Genomic DNA, 19357 nt, shown 5'->3' with positions numbered 1-19357 from the left:
AGTTAACTTATTTGCCCTGGGCTGTATACCTATTAAATGCCTAAGGCGAGCTTCGGACTCAGATCTTCCTGACTCCAAGTCTAAGGTGTCACTTAGCTATCTCATTTATACTGGCATTTATACTTTTAGAATTAATGTTGTTTTGTTCTGTTTTTTTTTTTTAATAGAAAAAATGAACACACCGAATCAGCTTCCTCACAAAGACATTGGCAAAACAGTAGAGAATGTAGAAGAACACAGCTATAAGCAAGAGAAAAAGATCCGAGCCACTCTTAGAACAACAGAACGGGATCATAAAAAAAATGTACAGTGCTCCTTCATGTTAGACTCAGTAGGTGGATCTTTGCCAAAAAAATCAATTCCGGATGTTGATCTCAACAAGCCTTACCTCAGCCTTGGCTGTAGCAATGCTAAGCTTCCGGTTTCCATGCCTATACCTATAGCCAGAACTGCACGCCAGACTTCTAGGACTGATTGTCCTTTGGAACGCTTAAAATTCTTTGAAACTTTACGACTTCTACTAAAGCTTACCTCAGTCTCAAAGAAAAAAGACAGGGAGCAGAGAGGACAGGAAAACACGTCTGCTTTCTGGTTTAACCGATCCAATGAACTCATTTGGCTTGAGTTACAAGCCTGGCATGCAGGACGGACCATCAATGACCAGGACCTTTTTTTATATACTGCCCGCCAAGCCATCCCAGATATTATCAATGAAATCCTCACATTCAAAGTAAATTATGAGAGTTTCGCTTGTGTGAGAAATGGAGCTAGGTTTAATGGTACTTCAGTGGAAGGGCAGTGTAGAGCGCCCCACGGAGCCGCTGCCATGGGTTATTCAAACTATCACGAGCATCTCCAGCGCCAGCGAGTCTCATTTGAGCAGGTGAAGAGGGTAATGGAGCGGCTTGAATACATAGAAGCACTTTATCCCTCTTTGCAGGCTCTTCAAAAGGACTATGAAAAATATGCTGCAAAGGATTTCCAAGACAGGGTGCAGGCGCTCTGTCTGTGGCTAAACATTACGAAAGACTTAAATCAGAAACTAAGGATTATGGGAACTGTTTTGGGCGTCAAGAATTTATCAGACATTGGCTGGCCAGTGTTTGAAATACCATCTCCCCGACCGTCCAAAGGCAATGAACCAGAGGAGGAGGGAAGTGACACAGAAGAAGTGAAGGAATTGGAAACCACCACTGATGAAAGTGAAGAAGAACATGTCCTGGATCAGAGCGTAAAGGACTTCAAACAGGCTATGGAGAGCAGTTTCGACCTCCAGCCACAGGACCATTTTTCAAAGAAATTTGACAGATTTGAATCTGAAGATGAATCAAGTGGCTGGGGAGTGTCTGAGTACAGTGCTGAAGCAGGCTATAGTAGATACTGTCTGACTTCTATATACAGACCATTTGTAGACAAAGCGCTCAAACAAATGGGTTTGAGGAAATTAATTTTAAGACTTCACAAGCTAATGGATGGTTCTTTACAAAGGGCTCGTATTGCACTGGTTAAGAGTGATCTTCCATTGGAGGTAGGTTTCTGGTTGACATTTAAAAGGTTGTAGTTTTCATGATTTCATGTTTCTTGTTGGTTAAAATGTATATTTCATTAATTTAGTGTTTATTAATTCAGTGGTATTTTCTTACATTTTTTCCATAAATAATTGCTAGTTATCTTTTCAGTTTAAAAGTTCTACATTTTAAGTGAATAATTTAAATGAAATTTAAGTACCCGATTTTTTGTTCAGTAAAAATTAAATGGAATAAAAATCTTAAAATATTTTATAGAATAAAAAATCTATAATATATAATAGAATATAATAAAAAATAATTCGAGATAACTGGTACAAATTGATCTACAAGAAGGATGCAAAGTGCAAGGTATACTTAGGGGAAAAAGAACCCAGCAATTCAAAAGTAGCCTAAAGAAGGAAAGATAAAATGAGAACAAAATGAAAAGAGATGAGCATGAGTAGAGGTCTCATAGTTGACAGAAAACTTATTTTGAGATAACATCACATTGCTGCTGCTTGAAGAGGCAGGGTTCATAGATTTAAAATAGAGGGGACCTTAGAGGTCACCAAGTCCAAACCCTTCATTTTACCAATAAGGAAATTGAGACCAAAAGCAGTTAAGTGATTTGTCTAGAGTGACACATGCAGGAAGAGGGAGAGCTACGATTGACACTCAGGTATTCTGACTCAGAATCTCCTGCCCTTCCCTTGACTGCTGGCTAACATGCTGCTGAAATGAATTGAAATGAGGATGGCATATAAGATGCTGGAAATAATACTTCCTATGTAGTCTGCATGACACTAGAAAGAGGAATTGGGGTTAGAAAGGAGGTCCAGTGGGAAAAGGCAGACATCTTTATCTTTGAAGAGGAGCAAGATTGACACTTCTAACCGCATATACTACAGATCCATAAACACAGTATATTTCAGGTAGGGTGGTGGTGGTGGTGGTGGTGGTGGTGATGGTGATGTTACTGATATTGAAACCACCCCCTGTGTATGCATACAGAGATGTTGTAGTCAGGATAGAAACCCAAATTTTCTAGTTGCTTCAGACATCACCAGTCTGAAGTACGAAATAGTAGATGTACTGCTATAAACTTGTCTATTGTATTTTATTACTATTTTCTTGTAAAAAATTAAATGATGAAATAAACCTAAGTTAAAGTAGGAATTATTTTGACTTGATGTTTTAACACATAAAAATTTCTTTACAGTTAGGGTGATAGAATTGGAATGAATGAACTAACAAGTGATGTGAAATCATCATTCCTGGAAATTTTTTTTTTCTTGGCTAGGCAGTGGGGTTAAGTGACTTGCCCAGGGTCATACGCTAGTAAGTGTCAAGTGTCTAAGGCCGGATTTGAACTCAGGTCCTCCTGACTTTAAGACCAGTGCTTTATCTGCTGCACCACCTAGCTGTCCCTACTCTTGGAAATCTTAAAAAGTATTGACAGCTGTCTGTCCTAATGTTCGTAGGTATTTTAGGGACATAGATCTCTGAGGCCCTTTCACCTCCGTTATTATATAAGTAGGATTATTTTTGTTTTGTTTTTGTAGTATATGTCAGTTTAATAATGAACCTCTAAGATGAATCTATATAGCAGATAAGTTGATTTAAAATGAGTTTATATTATGTACATAGGTGCCTAAGGCCATAGTAAAGGGATGTATATGGGTCTGTTTATCTTCTTTTAGTTTAAATGAGGGATTTTAAATAGTTGATCCAGTGTATTCATTATAAAGATCCTTGGTGTGCTATATGCACAAAGAAAGAATTACATTAATTTTTACTTGAAGCATAATTAAATTAGATAAAAAATTTGGGTAATATAGTAAGATACTCTGTGCTTTAATTATGACGAACATTTATAAAGCATTAAAAGTTGGCAAAACATCTTACATTCATGATCTCAATTGACCCTCATGACAATTAGGTATTACAAGTTTTAGTAACTCCATTTTGTAGATGAAACTGAGGCTCAGAAGAGAAGTGACTTATCCAAGGCCCTACAGCTGTTAAGTGGAAGGAAGTGGGCTTTGAACTCAGGTTTTCCTGACTACTGGTCTGAACAACACCACACTGCTATCCCTGATGAATGACTACTCTGGCATAGTTGTGTCAACAAAACAAAACCCCAAAATCAACCCTGGTTCCGAATCCTGAACTTCACCTTTACTAGCAGGTTCAGGACATAAAGGAATGGAAATAGTTGAAAGAAGTTTATATTTGGAATCAGAAGACCTGGATTCAAATCCTTCCTTGACCATTTACTGCCGTTGTGACCTTGGAGAAGACATTTAACTTCTTTGTGCTTCCATGTAAAATGAAGGATTTGGACAAGAAGACCTTAGAGGTCCCTTTCAAGTCTGTATTGATGGTACCATGAATTTAAGTCAGTATCTACCTCTCTGACTTATTGTGAGCCTTTAAAGAACTTTGTGAACTATACAGCCTTTATGAATGTGAGCGTCTGTCATCGTCTTCCTCATTAATACTTCATGCCTGTAAGGCTGTTTCCTCAGAAATAAAAAGGGAATCATATTACATTCATTGTCTAATTCACGTGATTATTATTATGGCCAAATAAGCCAATGTATTCAACAGTCTTTATAAACTATAAAACACAATGTAAACGTTAGCTCTTATTACAACATAAAAAGCATGAAGAGACACCACTCTAACTTAGCTACTTTAAGTGCATTGTTGAATTTGGAGAGAACTTTTTAAGATTTCTTTGATTGGTAAGAAATTAGTTTAATAGTCAGTCATTGAATGTATTCAAAATATGTCTTAGCTTTTCTGTGGATACAGTATCCAAAATTTTTAATAATGTTAATGTCACAGAAAACATGTATTTTATGGTATATATAGTACATGACTTTAAGGGTGTCTTTCTTACACTGTGAAGAAATATGTAGTAGATTTATACATACTATAATTTGATGATTAAGATTGTCATAATTTGTATTTTCAGCTGCTTGTTTTTCAAGAGAGTATTCAAAACCATCATATCTCTTTTAGAGGTAGCATTTTTTAATAGAGAGAGAATTTAAGTCAGGACCAGAGTTCAAAATCCTCCTCATTACACTGAGAACTTGGGTAACTGACTTGATGTTTCTTCATATGTAAAATGGGGATGATAATCCTTAGGGCACCTAGTTCGCAGGGTTGTTGTGAAGTTCAAATGAGATACCGAACATAAAGTGCTTTCCAGTCTTTAAAAGTGCTATATAAATGTCAGTTGTCATTGTTAGAATGTAAGCAACTTTTGGGCAGAGGTACTTTTTTTTTGTTTTTTTAATTTTTTATCTCTAGTTTCTATAAGCACTCTCTGTACTTGGTAGACAATTTGTTGAATTCAGTTATTGAATTTCTGCCTCTCTTGGCCCAGGTATATTATCTGTTTGTAACTTGTTTCTAATCTCATGACTAAAAACCAACTATCTGCACAAATGTCCCAGGAATTTGAGATAGTTATTTCTAAATTATTCTCCTCTTGCAATCTGGGAGCTAGATCTTCCTACTCCTAGGGGCAAGGCCTGAGTGACTAGGCTTCTAGCCACCAAGTCACTACACCTTAGCTCCTAATGGGCAGAGCTTGTGATTGTTACTGATTCTATGCAGTGCCTTTTCTTGAAACAAAACAAAATGATTACTCTTATTTCATTTTAGTTTTATAGATCCTTAAATCTTCCATTTCTCTTTTAGTCTTTTTAGGAAAAATCACAATAACCCAAAACCTCTCATTCATATCAAGTGTTATTTCCCCTGTGAAATCAGAGTGGCAGTATAAATTTATCAGTATATTCCAAGGAGTAATATTTTCTATTCATATCCTAACCATAGTTTTGGTAATTTTTTATGGACAATCTGAATCTTGTTTAATTTTACTTTTCTTACAGTTTTCTGAGTTCCCAGATCCCATGTTGTGTTCAGATTATATACAGTTGTCAAATGCAACACCTTCAACAGAACAAAAGTGCAGCACTGTGTCATGGGAAGAGCTGAAATCTATGGATTTGCCATCATTTGAACCTGCATTTTTGGTCCTTTGTCGAGTGCTTCTTAATGTTATCCATGAATGTCTCAAATTAAGATTGGAACAGAGACCTGCTGGGGAACCATCTCTCTTGAGTATTAAGCAGGTTTGCATTTAAAGCTAACAATTTTAAAAATAATTAACATGTCACTTTATACAGTTATGAATTTTTTATGAAGACAAATCTTTAATTCTTTTAATTGTTGAATTGTTTGGTTAAGTATAGTTCTGTGTTTTGGAAGTGTAAAGGTAATTGATATAAATAAATGGTTGTGCTTTATGATATAATCATATTTGAGTATAATTTGAGATAGCCTTAATAAATTTGATTGGTTTGTGAAAAATATGTTTTTTGTGTCTTCGTTTAGTATAAAGTACTTTTCTTAGGGTCTGGAGCAAGACTGAGCAAGAAGTAAAAATGTAGGACTGTGTTAAGTTTTTGTTACCCTCTACTCTGTGCTTGGATCTGCCATATTTTCATACTCCCTTCATCTTTTTTATCTGCTCATCACTAGGCTGTAACTCAAAACGTATTCATACAGCTTGTCTTTAGCATCTACTGCTTTTCCTTTCTACTCTCCCGACTTTTGCTCCCTGTTTTATACCACATATTATTTAGTAGACTACTAAATCTTGGGAAAAGCTCTTTTTATTTGGGGTTGTTATTTTTTTTTAGACAATTGGGGTTAAGTGACTTGCCCAGAGTTACACAGCTAGTAAGTGTCAAGTGTTTGGTCTGAGGTCGGATTTGAACTCAGGTATTCCTGACTTCAGGGCCGCTGCTCTATCTGCTGTGCCACCTAGCTGCCCCACGAAAAGCTCTTTTTATTAAAAATCAAGGCACCAAGACAACCTGTTGTCAAAGTCTACAAAATTTTGTTATGTATAATAGCTTTGAAAATTAAGGGGGAAAAATGCTACATCATTAATCATTGTCACCTTCTTAGCTAGGGATCTTTGGTAAGTAAGCCTCTCTGAATCTGAGCTGCTGCTTCTGTAAAACAAAATGTTGAACTATGTGATTCAGTTTAACATTATTTGAATTCATGCTGTGCTTAAGGCATTTGGTTGGTGTTAGAATAACATAACTATTCTCCCTCTAAGGGGTTACAATGTAATGGATGAGATAAAATATGTATACAAATACTTTAACAGAAGGAAGAATGTAAGTGTGCAGAAATACAGATAAAGTGCTTGGAGAGATCTGGAAGGGGAATGGGGATTGGATCTGTGACTTCATTGGTACAAGGAACTCTTCATCCCCCACCCCCCCACCCCAAAACAGGTTGGGACCTTCTCTGCCACATATAGTCTTAGGTAGTTGCCTAGAGCAATGAGGGGGTAAGTAACTTGCCCAGGGTCATAAAGCCAGGATGTGGCAGAGATGAGACTTGAACCCAAGGTCTTCCTTGAGAGACCTGAGGATGATCAAATAACTTCAAGCTGGAGGGATTTTGGGAAATGTTATAGTAGAGGCAGTATTTGAAGGGGCTTTGAAAAGATAGGGACAGGCTTTTAAATGACAGGAACTTTAAGAAATTTGGTAATGACAGGGAGGGCAGAGAAAGGTTGGTAGCTCAAAGGGTAAAAGGAAAGAATGAAAGAAATATTTGAAAAAGAAAACAAAAAGATGTTATAAGATGATCTGGAGGTCTGGGAGGCAGGGAAAGTGAGGCTCAGAAAAGGAGAGGAACATGGACCATTGAACTTTTGGAGCTTTGTAATAAGTTTGAAATATTTCCCACAGAGCGTGGTGCTGGAGCTTCTGAGGAAGAGACAGCATTTCCTGCCCCACAGAATGATGAGAAGGATCCAGTGGCCACCCATTACTAAAGTTGTTCTGCTTGGTGACTCTCTTGATTAGAGTTACTGAGGTGAACAGATGTTGACTTGGCATGAAAATAGTTAGGTATGCTGTCCTTCCAAGGCGTGGATCTGCATTATGGCAGCCTCCTCAAACGTCTTAAGCCTTATTGCCCACTTTTGAGGATTCGTGTGAAAATAGATTCTGTCACTAGCAGGAAACTTAGAGACACAGGTTATGTTTTCTTTGCTACTTGCTTGAAGGTAGATTTCAAAAAAGAAAGGTGAATGTAGGAAGTGAATAAGCTGATCAAGAAGATAGTGTCAGGGAGCAAAATTCAGATTTCTCTAACAGTTTAAGATATTAGGATGGCCAGCAATAGAGTATCTGACAAGGTTCAGTAACAATACATTTGTCCATGGATTTGGTGATCTAAACAAGATGGTTGTTTTTTAGAGGCAGCTAAGTGAAACAGTGGGTAGAGTAGTAGACCTGGAGTCAGAAAGACTTGATTTTAAATCCTACCATATACATTTAATAGCAGTATGACCCTGGTCAAGTCACTTAAGTTTTCTTAGCCTTAGTTTCCTCAACTGCAAAATGAAGGTAATAGTAACTTTTACTTCCTAAGGTTATTGCAAAACTCAAATGAGATAGTACTTATAAAATGCTTTGCAAATCTTAAAGTGCTATGTAAATATTCGCTATTATTAAAATGAAAATAAAGGAAAATGGGGAAAAAACTGGCCACATACCACAAAGAATAGCATGAGTGTTTTTGAAAGACAAATATTGGTGATGAGAATCAGTTATACACAGAAGCAGAATCCTTTAGCTTAGTGTTGATGAATCCTGTAGTCAGTCATATGCTAAAAATAAAGTATCTAGTGAAGGTTAAGTATCTGTCCATCAGCTAATGAATGATTTCTTCAAAAGGTAGACAATGTACTGATGGGAAACTGTCAGTCTGATTCTAATCTAAAAGAAGAAACTAGTTATTAAAATAGAAATGATAGGAAATTTTGGAGGAAGCTACCAGTGTATGTTAGTGATTATGATAGATTCAGAGGGGAAAGATAAGAAGTAAGCTTAATATATCATGCACGCTAATTTTTTTGGAGGGGGGTAAATTTCAAAGAATTCAGAGAAAGAATGGATAGGATCTAGGGACTTACAGAGGAAATTGACCCAACAGGAAAAAAACACTCTGAAGAAAGAAATGTTGGCGACACAAACAAGAGTTCATTCCAGTAATAAGAGTCACTGTCTAAGAACATTGATGTTGGTGTGCAGGGAGTTCACCAACCAACTTAGATTTTTAACAGATATATTCAGAAGATGGAAGCTTAGGTAGGATAGAGAAACGAATACAGAAGTGTGGCTTGGTACTGTAAGCTATGGGTTAGGAGTGCTGAAGTTCTGGGTGAACTGAGTTTGGTGAGGAAAATTTAAGCATAATAAAAAGCCATTTTGTTTTGCATTTTAGTTAAGTTGAGGAATGAAGAGGCTCAAAGGAAATTGATGACTCCACTTTGGAATGGGTAGGATGGTGATAGCAGACGAGAAAAGTTGAAGCTGTTGAATTCTCATTCTGCTTCTATTATCTCTGCAAAAGAAAATGACTGCTCAGTACAGAAAGTTGAAACAACAAAAATCGCAACAACCTGAGATAAATGACTGTATAGTAAGAAAGCACCTAGCTACCCCTGGACAGTTCATGTCAGATGAACTATGTCATTAGATCCTTAAAAGAGCTGGGAAATGGGATTGCTGATTTCTCCTACTAATTTTCAAAAGACAGTGGAGAAGACAGAAGGGCACATGTCCCAATTTTCGATAAAGAGAAGGTAATGGAATCTGCAAACTATAGATAAATACACTTGCCTTTGATTCCTGGCAAAATTCTAGATTAAAGAGATGGTTAATGAACACCTAGAAGAGGAAACTAATTACAGAGAGACAGCATGGCTTTATCAGGGAATAGTTGGCAGTTGCTTCACTAGTAGACCAGGGAAATGCTGTAGAGAATGGTTTGCCTCCATTTTAGGAAAGTGTTCAATAAAATCTCTCATGCTATTCTCATAGAAAAGAAGAGATAAGGGCTAAACTGTAGTATTGAGAAGGTAGATTTTGAATTGGTTTATCAGCTAGACCAAAGAAAAGTCGTTAATGGTTTGATGTCCATTTGGAAGGAGATCATGAGGTATTTCAGTGATCTTTGCTTTGTAGGGTACTGTTTTAACACTGTGGTCAGTCAATCAGTAAACATTTATTAGGTGCCTGCTGTGTGGCAGGCTCTATGCTGAGCACCAATCAATAACTTGGATATTATGTTTTATCAGATATATAGATGACACAAAGCTGGGAGGGATAGTTAACACATGGGATGACTGGATCGTGACAGAACTGGGGCAAAAGTGCTTAAAATTAGTTAATGTAGATAAATAGAAGTTTAGCACAGGTTTAGAATCATCAGTTTCACAAGCATAATATAGTGCAGGGCTTCTTAAACTTTTTCCACTTGTGACCACGTCAGCATTTACTAAACTGTGGGTCACGACCCCATATGGAGTTTTTTAAGAAACACTGAATAGAGTAGGCATAATGTGACAACATTTTCCTGAAAAAGATCTGGGGCTTGTTAGGGGTTACAAACTCAATATCAGTCAGCAGGATGATATGTTACCAAAGGGTCTAATGTAATACTGAGCTACGTTAAGAGAAACATAGCTCCCAAGCATAATGTGGTGAGAGTCCTTTGTACTCTGCTCCATCTGGAGCATTATGTTTAGTTCCGTATACCACATTTTAGGAAGGACATTGATAAGCTGAAGAACATCTGGAGCAGGGATTCTTAATCCGGAATTTGAAGAATATATATTTTTATTTTGATAAATATATTTCAGTAATGGTTTGCCTTTGTAAACTTACGCCTATTCTCTTACTCATTTAAAAACACTGGTTTCATCAGACTGCCAGAGGCATCCATGACACCCCCAAAAGTTAAGACTCCCTGCCCAGGGGCAGGTATCAAGCATGGTAAATTGGGGCCACTCTTTGCAGCAGTTTGAATCAGAGCTATTTGTCTGAGTTCTGGGTATTTCAAAGTGATGGGACTTGATAGCTGCTCCTTCCTGTTTCAATTCATTCACTGGCCAAAAGCCAAACACAAGACTAATGTTAATGTGTTAACCAATTTAGGTTTTTTAAAAACTATATATAGAAGGTGGAAGTAAGAGCAAGTATATGATTTGAGCATCCCAGCTGGAGAGGAGAAAGAGGAGGAAGCCCACACACAGTACTTGTGTCCAAATTAGATTTATTAAAGAATACTAAAAGCCAGCTGGAGATGAGAGGGATGCTACAGTACTCTAATTCTGGGTCCAGATTGAGGTGCTGATACAGCACTTCACTGAAGATGTTTTCCCTTTCTACTTGTACATGAAAAGTCCCGCCTGTGATGTGTATTAGAGATGCTGCCTCACTTTTGAAGGGCTCCAGAGTGATAAATGGTGGTGGAACAAGGTATTATGTATTACTTCTATTTCCAGAGCTTGGTTTTTGGATTTTTGGTCATTTTTATTGTTTGAGAGGGCAAATAAGGGATAAAGAAGAGTGGATTCAAGAATTTAGCTCATTCCATGGCTTACCTTAAGCCTTTTCTCAGAGAGATAGAATCCTGCTTTTCATGACCTTGGTGTTTAAGAGCGCATACAAAGATATTAAAGTTTGCCTCTTGAGTTTCTGATTTAACTCTGAATGGGTCTCTAGGGACTAAAACATACTTTTTGTACAGTGGGCACATTACATATCAACTGGTTTACTGCAGTACATTTGTTTACTGTTTCATGCCTTATGATGCATTGCAAGACATCTGCCTGCAGAAAATTTCCTGGGTTGTGATAGGTCTTATACAGATGAAAGGCGTTGCATTCATTCCTTTTAAGGATTAGTTAAAGACACTGGAGTTGAGGGGCATCTTGGTGGTGCAGTGGATAGATCACCAGGCCTGGAGTTAGGAGGACCTGAGTTCAAATCCAGCCTCAGAACAAACACTTGGCACTTAACTAGCTGTGGGACCCTAGGCAAGTCACTTAATCCCAATTGCCTCAACAACAACAAAAAAAGACACTGGAGTTGGTTATCCTGGAGAAGAGAATCCTTGGAGGCAGATGGGGTTAAGAGCTGATTTCAAATGTTTGAAGGGCTGTCTTGTAGAAGGAGGATTTACTTGTTTTCTTTGGCCCTGGGAGGATAGAAGAAGCAGTATTATGTAGAAGTTGCAAAGAGGCAGATGTAGGATTGATGTAAGGATGATTGCTAACAGTCAGCTTCCAAAAGGCAGTGGGTTCTTTCTCATCAGAAGCCTTTAGTCAAAGACTGGATTACTAGATTTTTTTTGAGGTGTCAGCTGTGCTAAGGAACTATTGAGATTCACTTCTATTTCTGAAATTGTGTGATTTTTGTGAATCACACCTGCCTGACTTCTAGCTCAGAATCATTGGCTTTTTTCTTTAGTCACCTCCTTTGTGACTTTCCTGTTTTCATTGCTCTCTCCCTCCTCAAATTTTATTTCCTTGTGTCCTCTGGTAGAATGTAAGCTTTTTGAGGCAGGGACCATTTTTGCGTGCGTGCATGCGTGTGTGTGTGTGTGTCCCCAGAACCTAGCATAGTGTCTTTCATAGGCCCAGTACAGAACTTTTATAAATTATTTGTTAAATGAATGAGTGCAAGTGATGGGCCATGGTCTGTGTTATAGAGGAAGGAAATTAAAAATGAAAGAGGCTAACTCAATAGCTTTATTAGAGAGTTGGGAAGGTGATTTACTGGCTATCAGAATGCTACCAGGAAGATGGAAATCCAGCTGCGAAGAGATGGAGAGAAGCATCAAAGTGAAGAAGTTACTGAATTCAGAGACCTTCGGAGTTGTTTTTTTCTCCTTGACTTCTAGCTATACAAATAGCCATTTTGAACTTTTTTGCTTGTTTTACTGCCACGAGTTCCCCCCACCACTCACTCCCCCGATACATTTGATGATCGACCCCTGCTGATAGTTGACTGGTCTCTACTCAGCAAAGTAGGAAGCAGTTTCTTCTGCTTAGGTTCAGGGGGTTGGGGTGTTCCTGGGGGATTTATGATTGTGGAAATCAGCTGGAACAGTTGTGGGTAATGTCATGTCGGTCCTTCAGAGTTGGCTAAAACGACTTGTTGCAGTGCGGGCTTAGTAGAGATTAAGTAGTGTGCATTTGTATTAGACCAGATGTAGCACAGTTTCATGACTTTCTCCTCCGTGAGTGAATGGTGGCAGTAGTAAGGGTGACGGACTGAAGGAGGGAATCAAGCTGTGTTGAAATGTCTGGATTACTGGGACATTTGAAAGTAGAAAGCAGCAGCAAACTTCATAAATTAGGAAGGCATTGGGTTTGAACCTGCTAAGATATTTTATACATAATCATAAATTGACACAATTTAAATTTATATAAAATTCTTCTGAAGTCAAGGTTCTCTAGTCATTTGTGGGACTAAACACCATTAAAAATAGGTGACATACAAATATATTATCTGTCACCTCTGTCTTTCTCTGCACAGACTTGTACTCACGCTAATAATGCTCCCTTTCGCATCCCCACTCTTAGAATACCTTGCTTTATTCAAGGTTCCCCTGAGCGCCACCTCCAGCTTGAGGTCTTTTGTGATCTCCCTGTATTGACCACTTCCACTGCCCTACAAGTTACTTTGTATTTACTTTGTATTTGTATGTTGTTTTACCCCCGAAGAACTTCAGCAACTTCAGAACAAAGACAGTTTTGAGTTTTGTTTTTGCATTTCTGGTATGTGGTACAGTACCTGGCACATAGGATCATGTTAAATACTTGTTGAATTCATTGAACTGCTGAAAAATTGAGTCAGATTAACTGATAGATTGTAACTCTAACGTGTTTCTTTTTTTACAGCTGGTAAGAGAGTGTAAAGAGGTCCTGAAGGGTGGCCTGTTAATGAAGCAGTATTACCAATTCATGCTTCATGAAGTATTGGATGATTTGGAAAAGATTGACTGCAATATAGACTCTTTTGAAGAGGACCTGCATAAGATGTTGATGGTAAGGCTCAATGATGAGAAAAGTAGTTATCGTGGTTTGGTTTGCTTTTATTTTGTTTGTTCTGTATGATAAACCTTTGACAATTAGTTTGGTTTTCTTATCTTATAGAAGAGGTATCAGACTTGTGTTGTTTTCCCCAGAGGGTAGAAATAGGTGGAATGAGTTAAGGTTGCAATGTGACCAATTTAGGCTTTATATAAGGAATATCTTCCTAACGATTAGAGTTATGCCAGCAGGCAGTGGACTCCACTTTACTTTGTGGTCTTCAAGCAAAGGCTAGATGGCCATTTGTTACTGTGTTATAGAGGGAATCCTTTTTTAGGTATGAGTGTTGTGGTATGTGCCCACCCCCCATTTTTATGTGACAGGAACTCTTACATCAGTCTAAATATCATGTAATTCATTTGGGGGCAGAATAGCCTAGGCCCATGAGTAGGCCCCACCTTACCTCTCTAACCTGGTTTCCCTACTGCTTCTCTTTCTGTTGCCATCATGTTAGTCTTCTTGCCCAGTATATATAACCTCCTCGTTTCCTATCTTTGATCTTTTCTAGTGCTATAGCTTGTGCTACTTCTGCCTTACCCAGAGAATACTCTTCTTTCTATTTACTTACCTAGCTGAATCTTACCTTCATTCCTCAGTTCATATCCTACCCTGTCTAGAGGAAGGAAGCCATGTTTAATTATGGCCCACAGTACTCTCTCTTTTTTGAATTTAAATCACTTACAGTCTTTAAAATGGATACGTCAGCAACATTGTAAAATATAGTTAATTCAAATATGTAAAATACCTTTGACTTTAAAAAGTTATAAAAATGAATACATCATTTAGTAAGTTTCTTTTATCAAAGCTAAGATTAAAGTAGTATTTATAAAGAAACATTCTTGTTCTTCACTCATTGTCTTGCTAAGTTTTAATAATAGCTAGCATTTATATATCACTTTTTCAGTTTTATCTCATTTGATCCTCATAATAACCCTGAGAAGCAGATGCTATTAAAATTTCCCCATTTTACACACAAGGAAACTGAGGCAGAAGAAAAGTGACTTGCCTGGGGTCACAGACCTGGTGAATATTTGAGACTGGATTTGTCTCCAGGTCCAGCTCTGTATCTACTGTGCCACCTAGATGCCTTTCTCTAAATAATTTTTTTATTTCATAAAAATGTAAGGAATCTACTGATTCTTTAGATATACAGTTTTCTTCCAGCCTTTGTTCAGTGGAGAATGATATAATTACAATAAAAGAATGTGTAAGGCCAAGAAGAGACTTTAAAGAGAGGTAGTTGAACATAGAGTAGGAAAACAGGTTAAAATCCTGGCTCTGCCTATGACCAGCTACATGACTGTGGACAGTTTGGTTTAAACTTTGTCAGTTGGGGAAATGGCTGAAAAAAGTATGCTATGTAAATACAATGTAATATTATTGGGCAGTAATTTAGGATGACTATGAGGAATTCAGAGAACTATAGGAAGATATGTATGGAGAATAATGGAAACAATGATGACACTAACAGGCATTTTAAGAATGACTAATGGAAATCATACAAGTCGGTCCACAGATTGGCACAGTGCCAAGTGCTTGGGGTACTAAAAAGGACAAAAACATCTTCAAATGGGGAAGCAGCATGTAAAGAAATGTAGGGAGTAGATTGAAGGCAGCCTTTTAGAGGGAAAGACTTAAGAGTCTGGGGCCAGGAAAGGCCCATGCTGATGGTGGCCTTTGAGTCAAGTCTGGGAGGAAGCCATAGATTCTTGAGAGCCACAGGTGAAGATGGAGAGCACTGCAAGCATGGTGGAGTGCCAACACATCTGTATGGAATTGGGAAGTGGAGTGTCAGGTGGGAGGAACAGCAAGTGTTCTAGAGTGCCAAGAGGGGTGAAGAGTAGGAAGACTAGAAAATGCTTTAAATACTGTACGGAGGATTCTGTGTATCAGTCTTGAAGTAATAGGGAGTCATTGAAGTTTATGGTGTGGGGGGAGATGGGGTAGTGAAGGAAGGAATGCTCACACTTGTGCTTTAAGAAAATCACTAGCAGCTAAGTGGAAGGCCATTTGGAGTGAGAAGGCCATTGCAGTAGTTCTGTGGTGATGAGAGTCTGAAGTAGTGTAGTGCGTGTGTGAGTAGAGATGAGGGGGCCTCATAAAAGATATAAAGGTGGAGATTTGGCAGCAGGTTGGATATGTGGGATGAGTGAGAAGTTGAGTATAACACTGATGTTGCAGACTTGGGTGACTAGGAAGATGGAAATTGCGGTGCTATCGATAATAATAGTGAAAAACAAAAGAGAAGGTTTAGGGGAAAAAATAACAAGTTCTATTTTGGACATGTTGAATTTCAGGTTTCTAATAGGTATACATTATTCCACACTACAGCTAAGGAAGGAAACTAGGTTTGGGAAGTCAAATTCTGAGTGATTGAAATACCAATGAATGTCCCAGAGAATAGACAATTAAGCCTACCTCTTCTATCATAACAGAGAGATAAAGGAATATAGACTAGAATATTGCATATGTTTTTGGATATTTAAAAGATTGTATGTTTTTGTTTAATTTTCTTTTTTTGCCACAAAATGTTCATGTGAGGCTCTTTGTGCAATTACATGCAAGAGTCATCAATAAAGTTTATTTTAGAAGCAAAAACAGATGGATGCCTTTAGAGTATTGTTTGCCAAAGTCTGAGTCTTCACTTTTCAGACCTTCATTAAGTATGCCCTGCATATAGCTATTGATAATGTTTATAAAATTTTTCAGAGATGGGAGTGTATGTGTGTGTGTGATAGTTATTGATATTTTCCAGTTGACCTTTTCTATATGATGATGATTTATATACTACAACAATGATTACTACTACTACTGTGGATTTTCCCCTCTAATTCTCAGATTTCTTGAGATTTGCTCAGTCTTTAGTAATTACCTTCTTTGAATTCTGGCAGGGGTTGGCACTAAGCAGGTTGTGATAAATGATGTCTTTTATTTCATTTTTGTGTTTGTATCCTCAGTACCTAGCAAAGAGCCTGGCACATAGTAGATGTTTAATAAATATTTGTTGAATTTAGTTGATTTGAATTTCTTATTTGTTCATTATTGTTTTTTATTTGTTTATGATTCATTAGAGTATTATCCACACAGGTGAATTTGATCAGTGATTAAAGGTTTAACCTTTTGGTTTTGACAATTAAAATTTTCCATTAACTATGGTTAAGAATTCTAGTTAAAAAGGCAGGGAAGTATGTAGTATATTTTAGGTTTCCATCAGATAGGATATGAAGTTTTTCATAAGTTCTTTTAACTGTATTTCCTGCAAAACTAACTTAAATGAATTGTGCACATCTGTGTCTTCTTACATTGGATGCTAACACAATTTAACTATTTTAGAGGATTCATTGTAATCATTATAAATGTCAGTTGTTGCATTGTGCTAAATACTCAGTACAATGATACTTTCAAGGGCATATTGGGGTGTATAAAGAGTTATTTTTTTTTCTAGTACTAAATGGCTTAAGACTTGAATTTTTGTTGTCGTCATTATCCTGTTTTAAATTTTTTTTTTTTTGGCGTTCTCCCTCATTAACTTTTACTTGCTGCTGTCAGTGTTTCTGCCTACTTTTAATTCGAAGTTTTCATACTTATTTAGTTGAAAGCTTGTGCATTTCTCTTTTATGTTTAAAGGTATATTTTGATTACATGAGAAGTTGGATCAAAATGTTGCAGCAGTTACCTCAAGCATCTCATAGTTTAAAAAATCTATTAGAAGAAGAATGGAATTTCACCAAAGAAATAACTCATTACATAAGAGGAGGAGAAGCACAGGCTGGAAAATTGTTTTGGTAGGATTTACTGTTGTTTTTCATGTAACCTTCTTACTAGCTTTCTTAATCTTATAATATCCGTTTGATTTGAAGTGCTTGTTTTCTATAAAGTTTCAGATTTTAGTTCGGTTGAAATCATAATTGTTGAGGCCAGTTCGCTAAATTGGAAGGCTCATGGAAACCAGAGAAATTGGCCTACGTAGGTTTACACAGATGTGGAGTAATTGACTGAAATGAAACAGCTCCTTAGGTCCTTGCCTTCCTCCTGTTTTACATGGGAAGTGGAGTCTTAAGATGACAATATAACCTGAGATGTCTGTACTCTGTTTCCAGAAATGACTCTGGGTAGGGCTTCTGCTTAGAAGTAAATACTTCTCTTTGTACTGTAGCTCTATAAAAGTATTGAATAAGGAGAGAGTCTGAAGGTGGACTTTATTCCTTTTCTAGCAGGGAACCACTTGTTACCCTGGCAAAAGGGAGAATTGAACATGATTCTTAGTAACCTTTATTCCTAAACTGCACTTCTATACTGAACTTAATTTTTATGTGGAAGTTAATGTTTTCATAGGGATTGGCAAGTAAGTAAAAGTAATTTTCCTCCTTAGTTTTATTTCTTTTTCTCTATTATGTTCTTTCAGTGACATTGCAGGAATGCTGTTGAAATCTACTGGAGGATTTTTAGATTGCGGCCTGCAGGAAAGCTGTGCTGAGTTCTGGACTAGTGCTGATGATAGCACTGCTTCAGATGAAATTAGGTCAGGCTGCTGTCTTAACTGTCTTCTTTTTTCAACTTCCCTATTTTGTGTCTCCTTCATGAACATGAAATCTGTTAAGCACACACTAATTGAGTTAGAATTAACATGGGATAAATTACAATTATAAATAAACTTTATATTTTCTAGCATTTTATAGTTTTCCAAGGTTTTCCATTTATGTAGAAGCTGAACGTTACTACCATCTCATATACTACCTCTGTGACTTACTTTCCCTGGGCCTTAGTTCTCTCATCTGTAAAAATGAGGGGATTGGGCTAAATGACTTCTGGTGTCCCTTCTAGCTCTAGATTCCTGGTCCTAGGACCCTCAGGGAGGTATTGTATGGTTTGGTTTGGTTTGGTTTTTGTTCTCATATTTTCTTGTTTATGGTTTTAGGAGACATTTTATTTATTAGTGAACTAAGAGTGTATTAACTGAAAGTAGAGATCTTTTAGTTTAAAGATACACTTAAAAAAGAATAGGACTGAATTCTGCTCACATACTTTCCTAAGGGAAGAGAAAAGGCTGTTGCCTTCTAAAATGTGAAAAAAAGCTTTTGGTCTTTTGATTCTTAATATTTATAGGTGGACTGGAGTTAAATAAAGGTCCCATGTGGTTCCTAAAACTTTCAGAGATCTGATCTTAAACAAAATATTTAGAAGGTAATGGTTTTCACTGATGTTTACTAACTTGTGTGAGAAAATACAATTTTTAAAAAAAGAAAATGAAAAGCAAGTTTCATAATGTATCTGATATTTTACTGCTTTTTATGAGCAATCTAAATTTATTTTAATGGAAGTAGCATTTGTTTATATATTTATATTTCTCTTTTTATTCCCTGGGGCATATATTAATTCATAGTAACAGGATTTCAATCAATTTTACAGGAGATCTGTTATAGAGACCAGCAGAGCCCTGAAGGAGCTCTTTCATGAAGCTAGAGAAAGGGCTTCCAAAGCACTTGGCTTTGCTAAAATGTTAAGAAAGGTGAGCTGATGATGGTAATCTAGTTTGGTTTTCATTGTTTATATTTTTGTGTATCTTTAAAGAAACATTCAACTCAGTAAAAGTAATTTTCTTTTTGACTGTGACTCTAGGATCTGGAAATAGCAGCAGAATTCATAGTATCAGCACCAGTGCAAGACCTTCTGGACATGCTGAAATCAAAACACTATGTTAAGGTAAAATTATTTAAAATAGCATCAGTGAAATGTAGACATGTCACATTGTATTCTGAGAAGTGTCAAACTCAGGCTGCAGGTAAGTGCAGCCTGCAAAACTCCTAAGTACTTCAAACCAAATTAAAATGTAATTGAAAATGTTTAACAAAAT

At 37.0% G+C, this 19357-nt stretch overlaps 1 protein-coding gene across 8 annotated transcripts in view; it reads left to right on the top strand.

Moving 5' to 3' along the window:
* MAP3K4 (mitogen-activated protein kinase kinase kinase 4) overlaps positions 1 to 19357 on the top strand; it is a 153882-nt gene that overhangs the window by 84595 nt on the left and 49930 nt on the right. For all 8 annotated transcript variants that reach the window (XM_020986748.2, XM_020986747.2, XM_020986750.2 and 5 more), the window contains exons 3-9: positions 168 to 1528; positions 5417 to 5659; positions 13312 to 13458; positions 17131 to 17288; positions 17909 to 18025; positions 18913 to 19012; positions 19123 to 19206. In XM_020986748.2, coding sequence (XP_020842407.1) covers positions 168 to 1528; positions 5417 to 5659; positions 13312 to 13458; positions 17131 to 17288; positions 17909 to 18025; positions 18913 to 19012; positions 19123 to 19206 — 2210 coding nt within the window. The remainder of the gene's footprint in view (positions 1 to 167; positions 1529 to 5416; positions 5660 to 13311; positions 13459 to 17130; positions 17289 to 17908; positions 18026 to 18912; positions 19013 to 19122; positions 19207 to 19357) is intronic.

Source organism: Phascolarctos cinereus, unplaced genomic scaffold, assembly GCF_003287225.1.
Source record: "Phascolarctos cinereus isolate Bilbo 61053 unplaced genomic scaffold, phaCin_HiC Scaffold_5;HRSCAF=322, whole genome shotgun sequence".
NCBI classification, from domain to species: domain Eukaryota; kingdom Metazoa; phylum Chordata; class Mammalia; order Diprotodontia; family Phascolarctidae; genus Phascolarctos; species Phascolarctos cinereus.
This window is presented reverse-complemented; position numbering and strand designations above follow the sequence as displayed.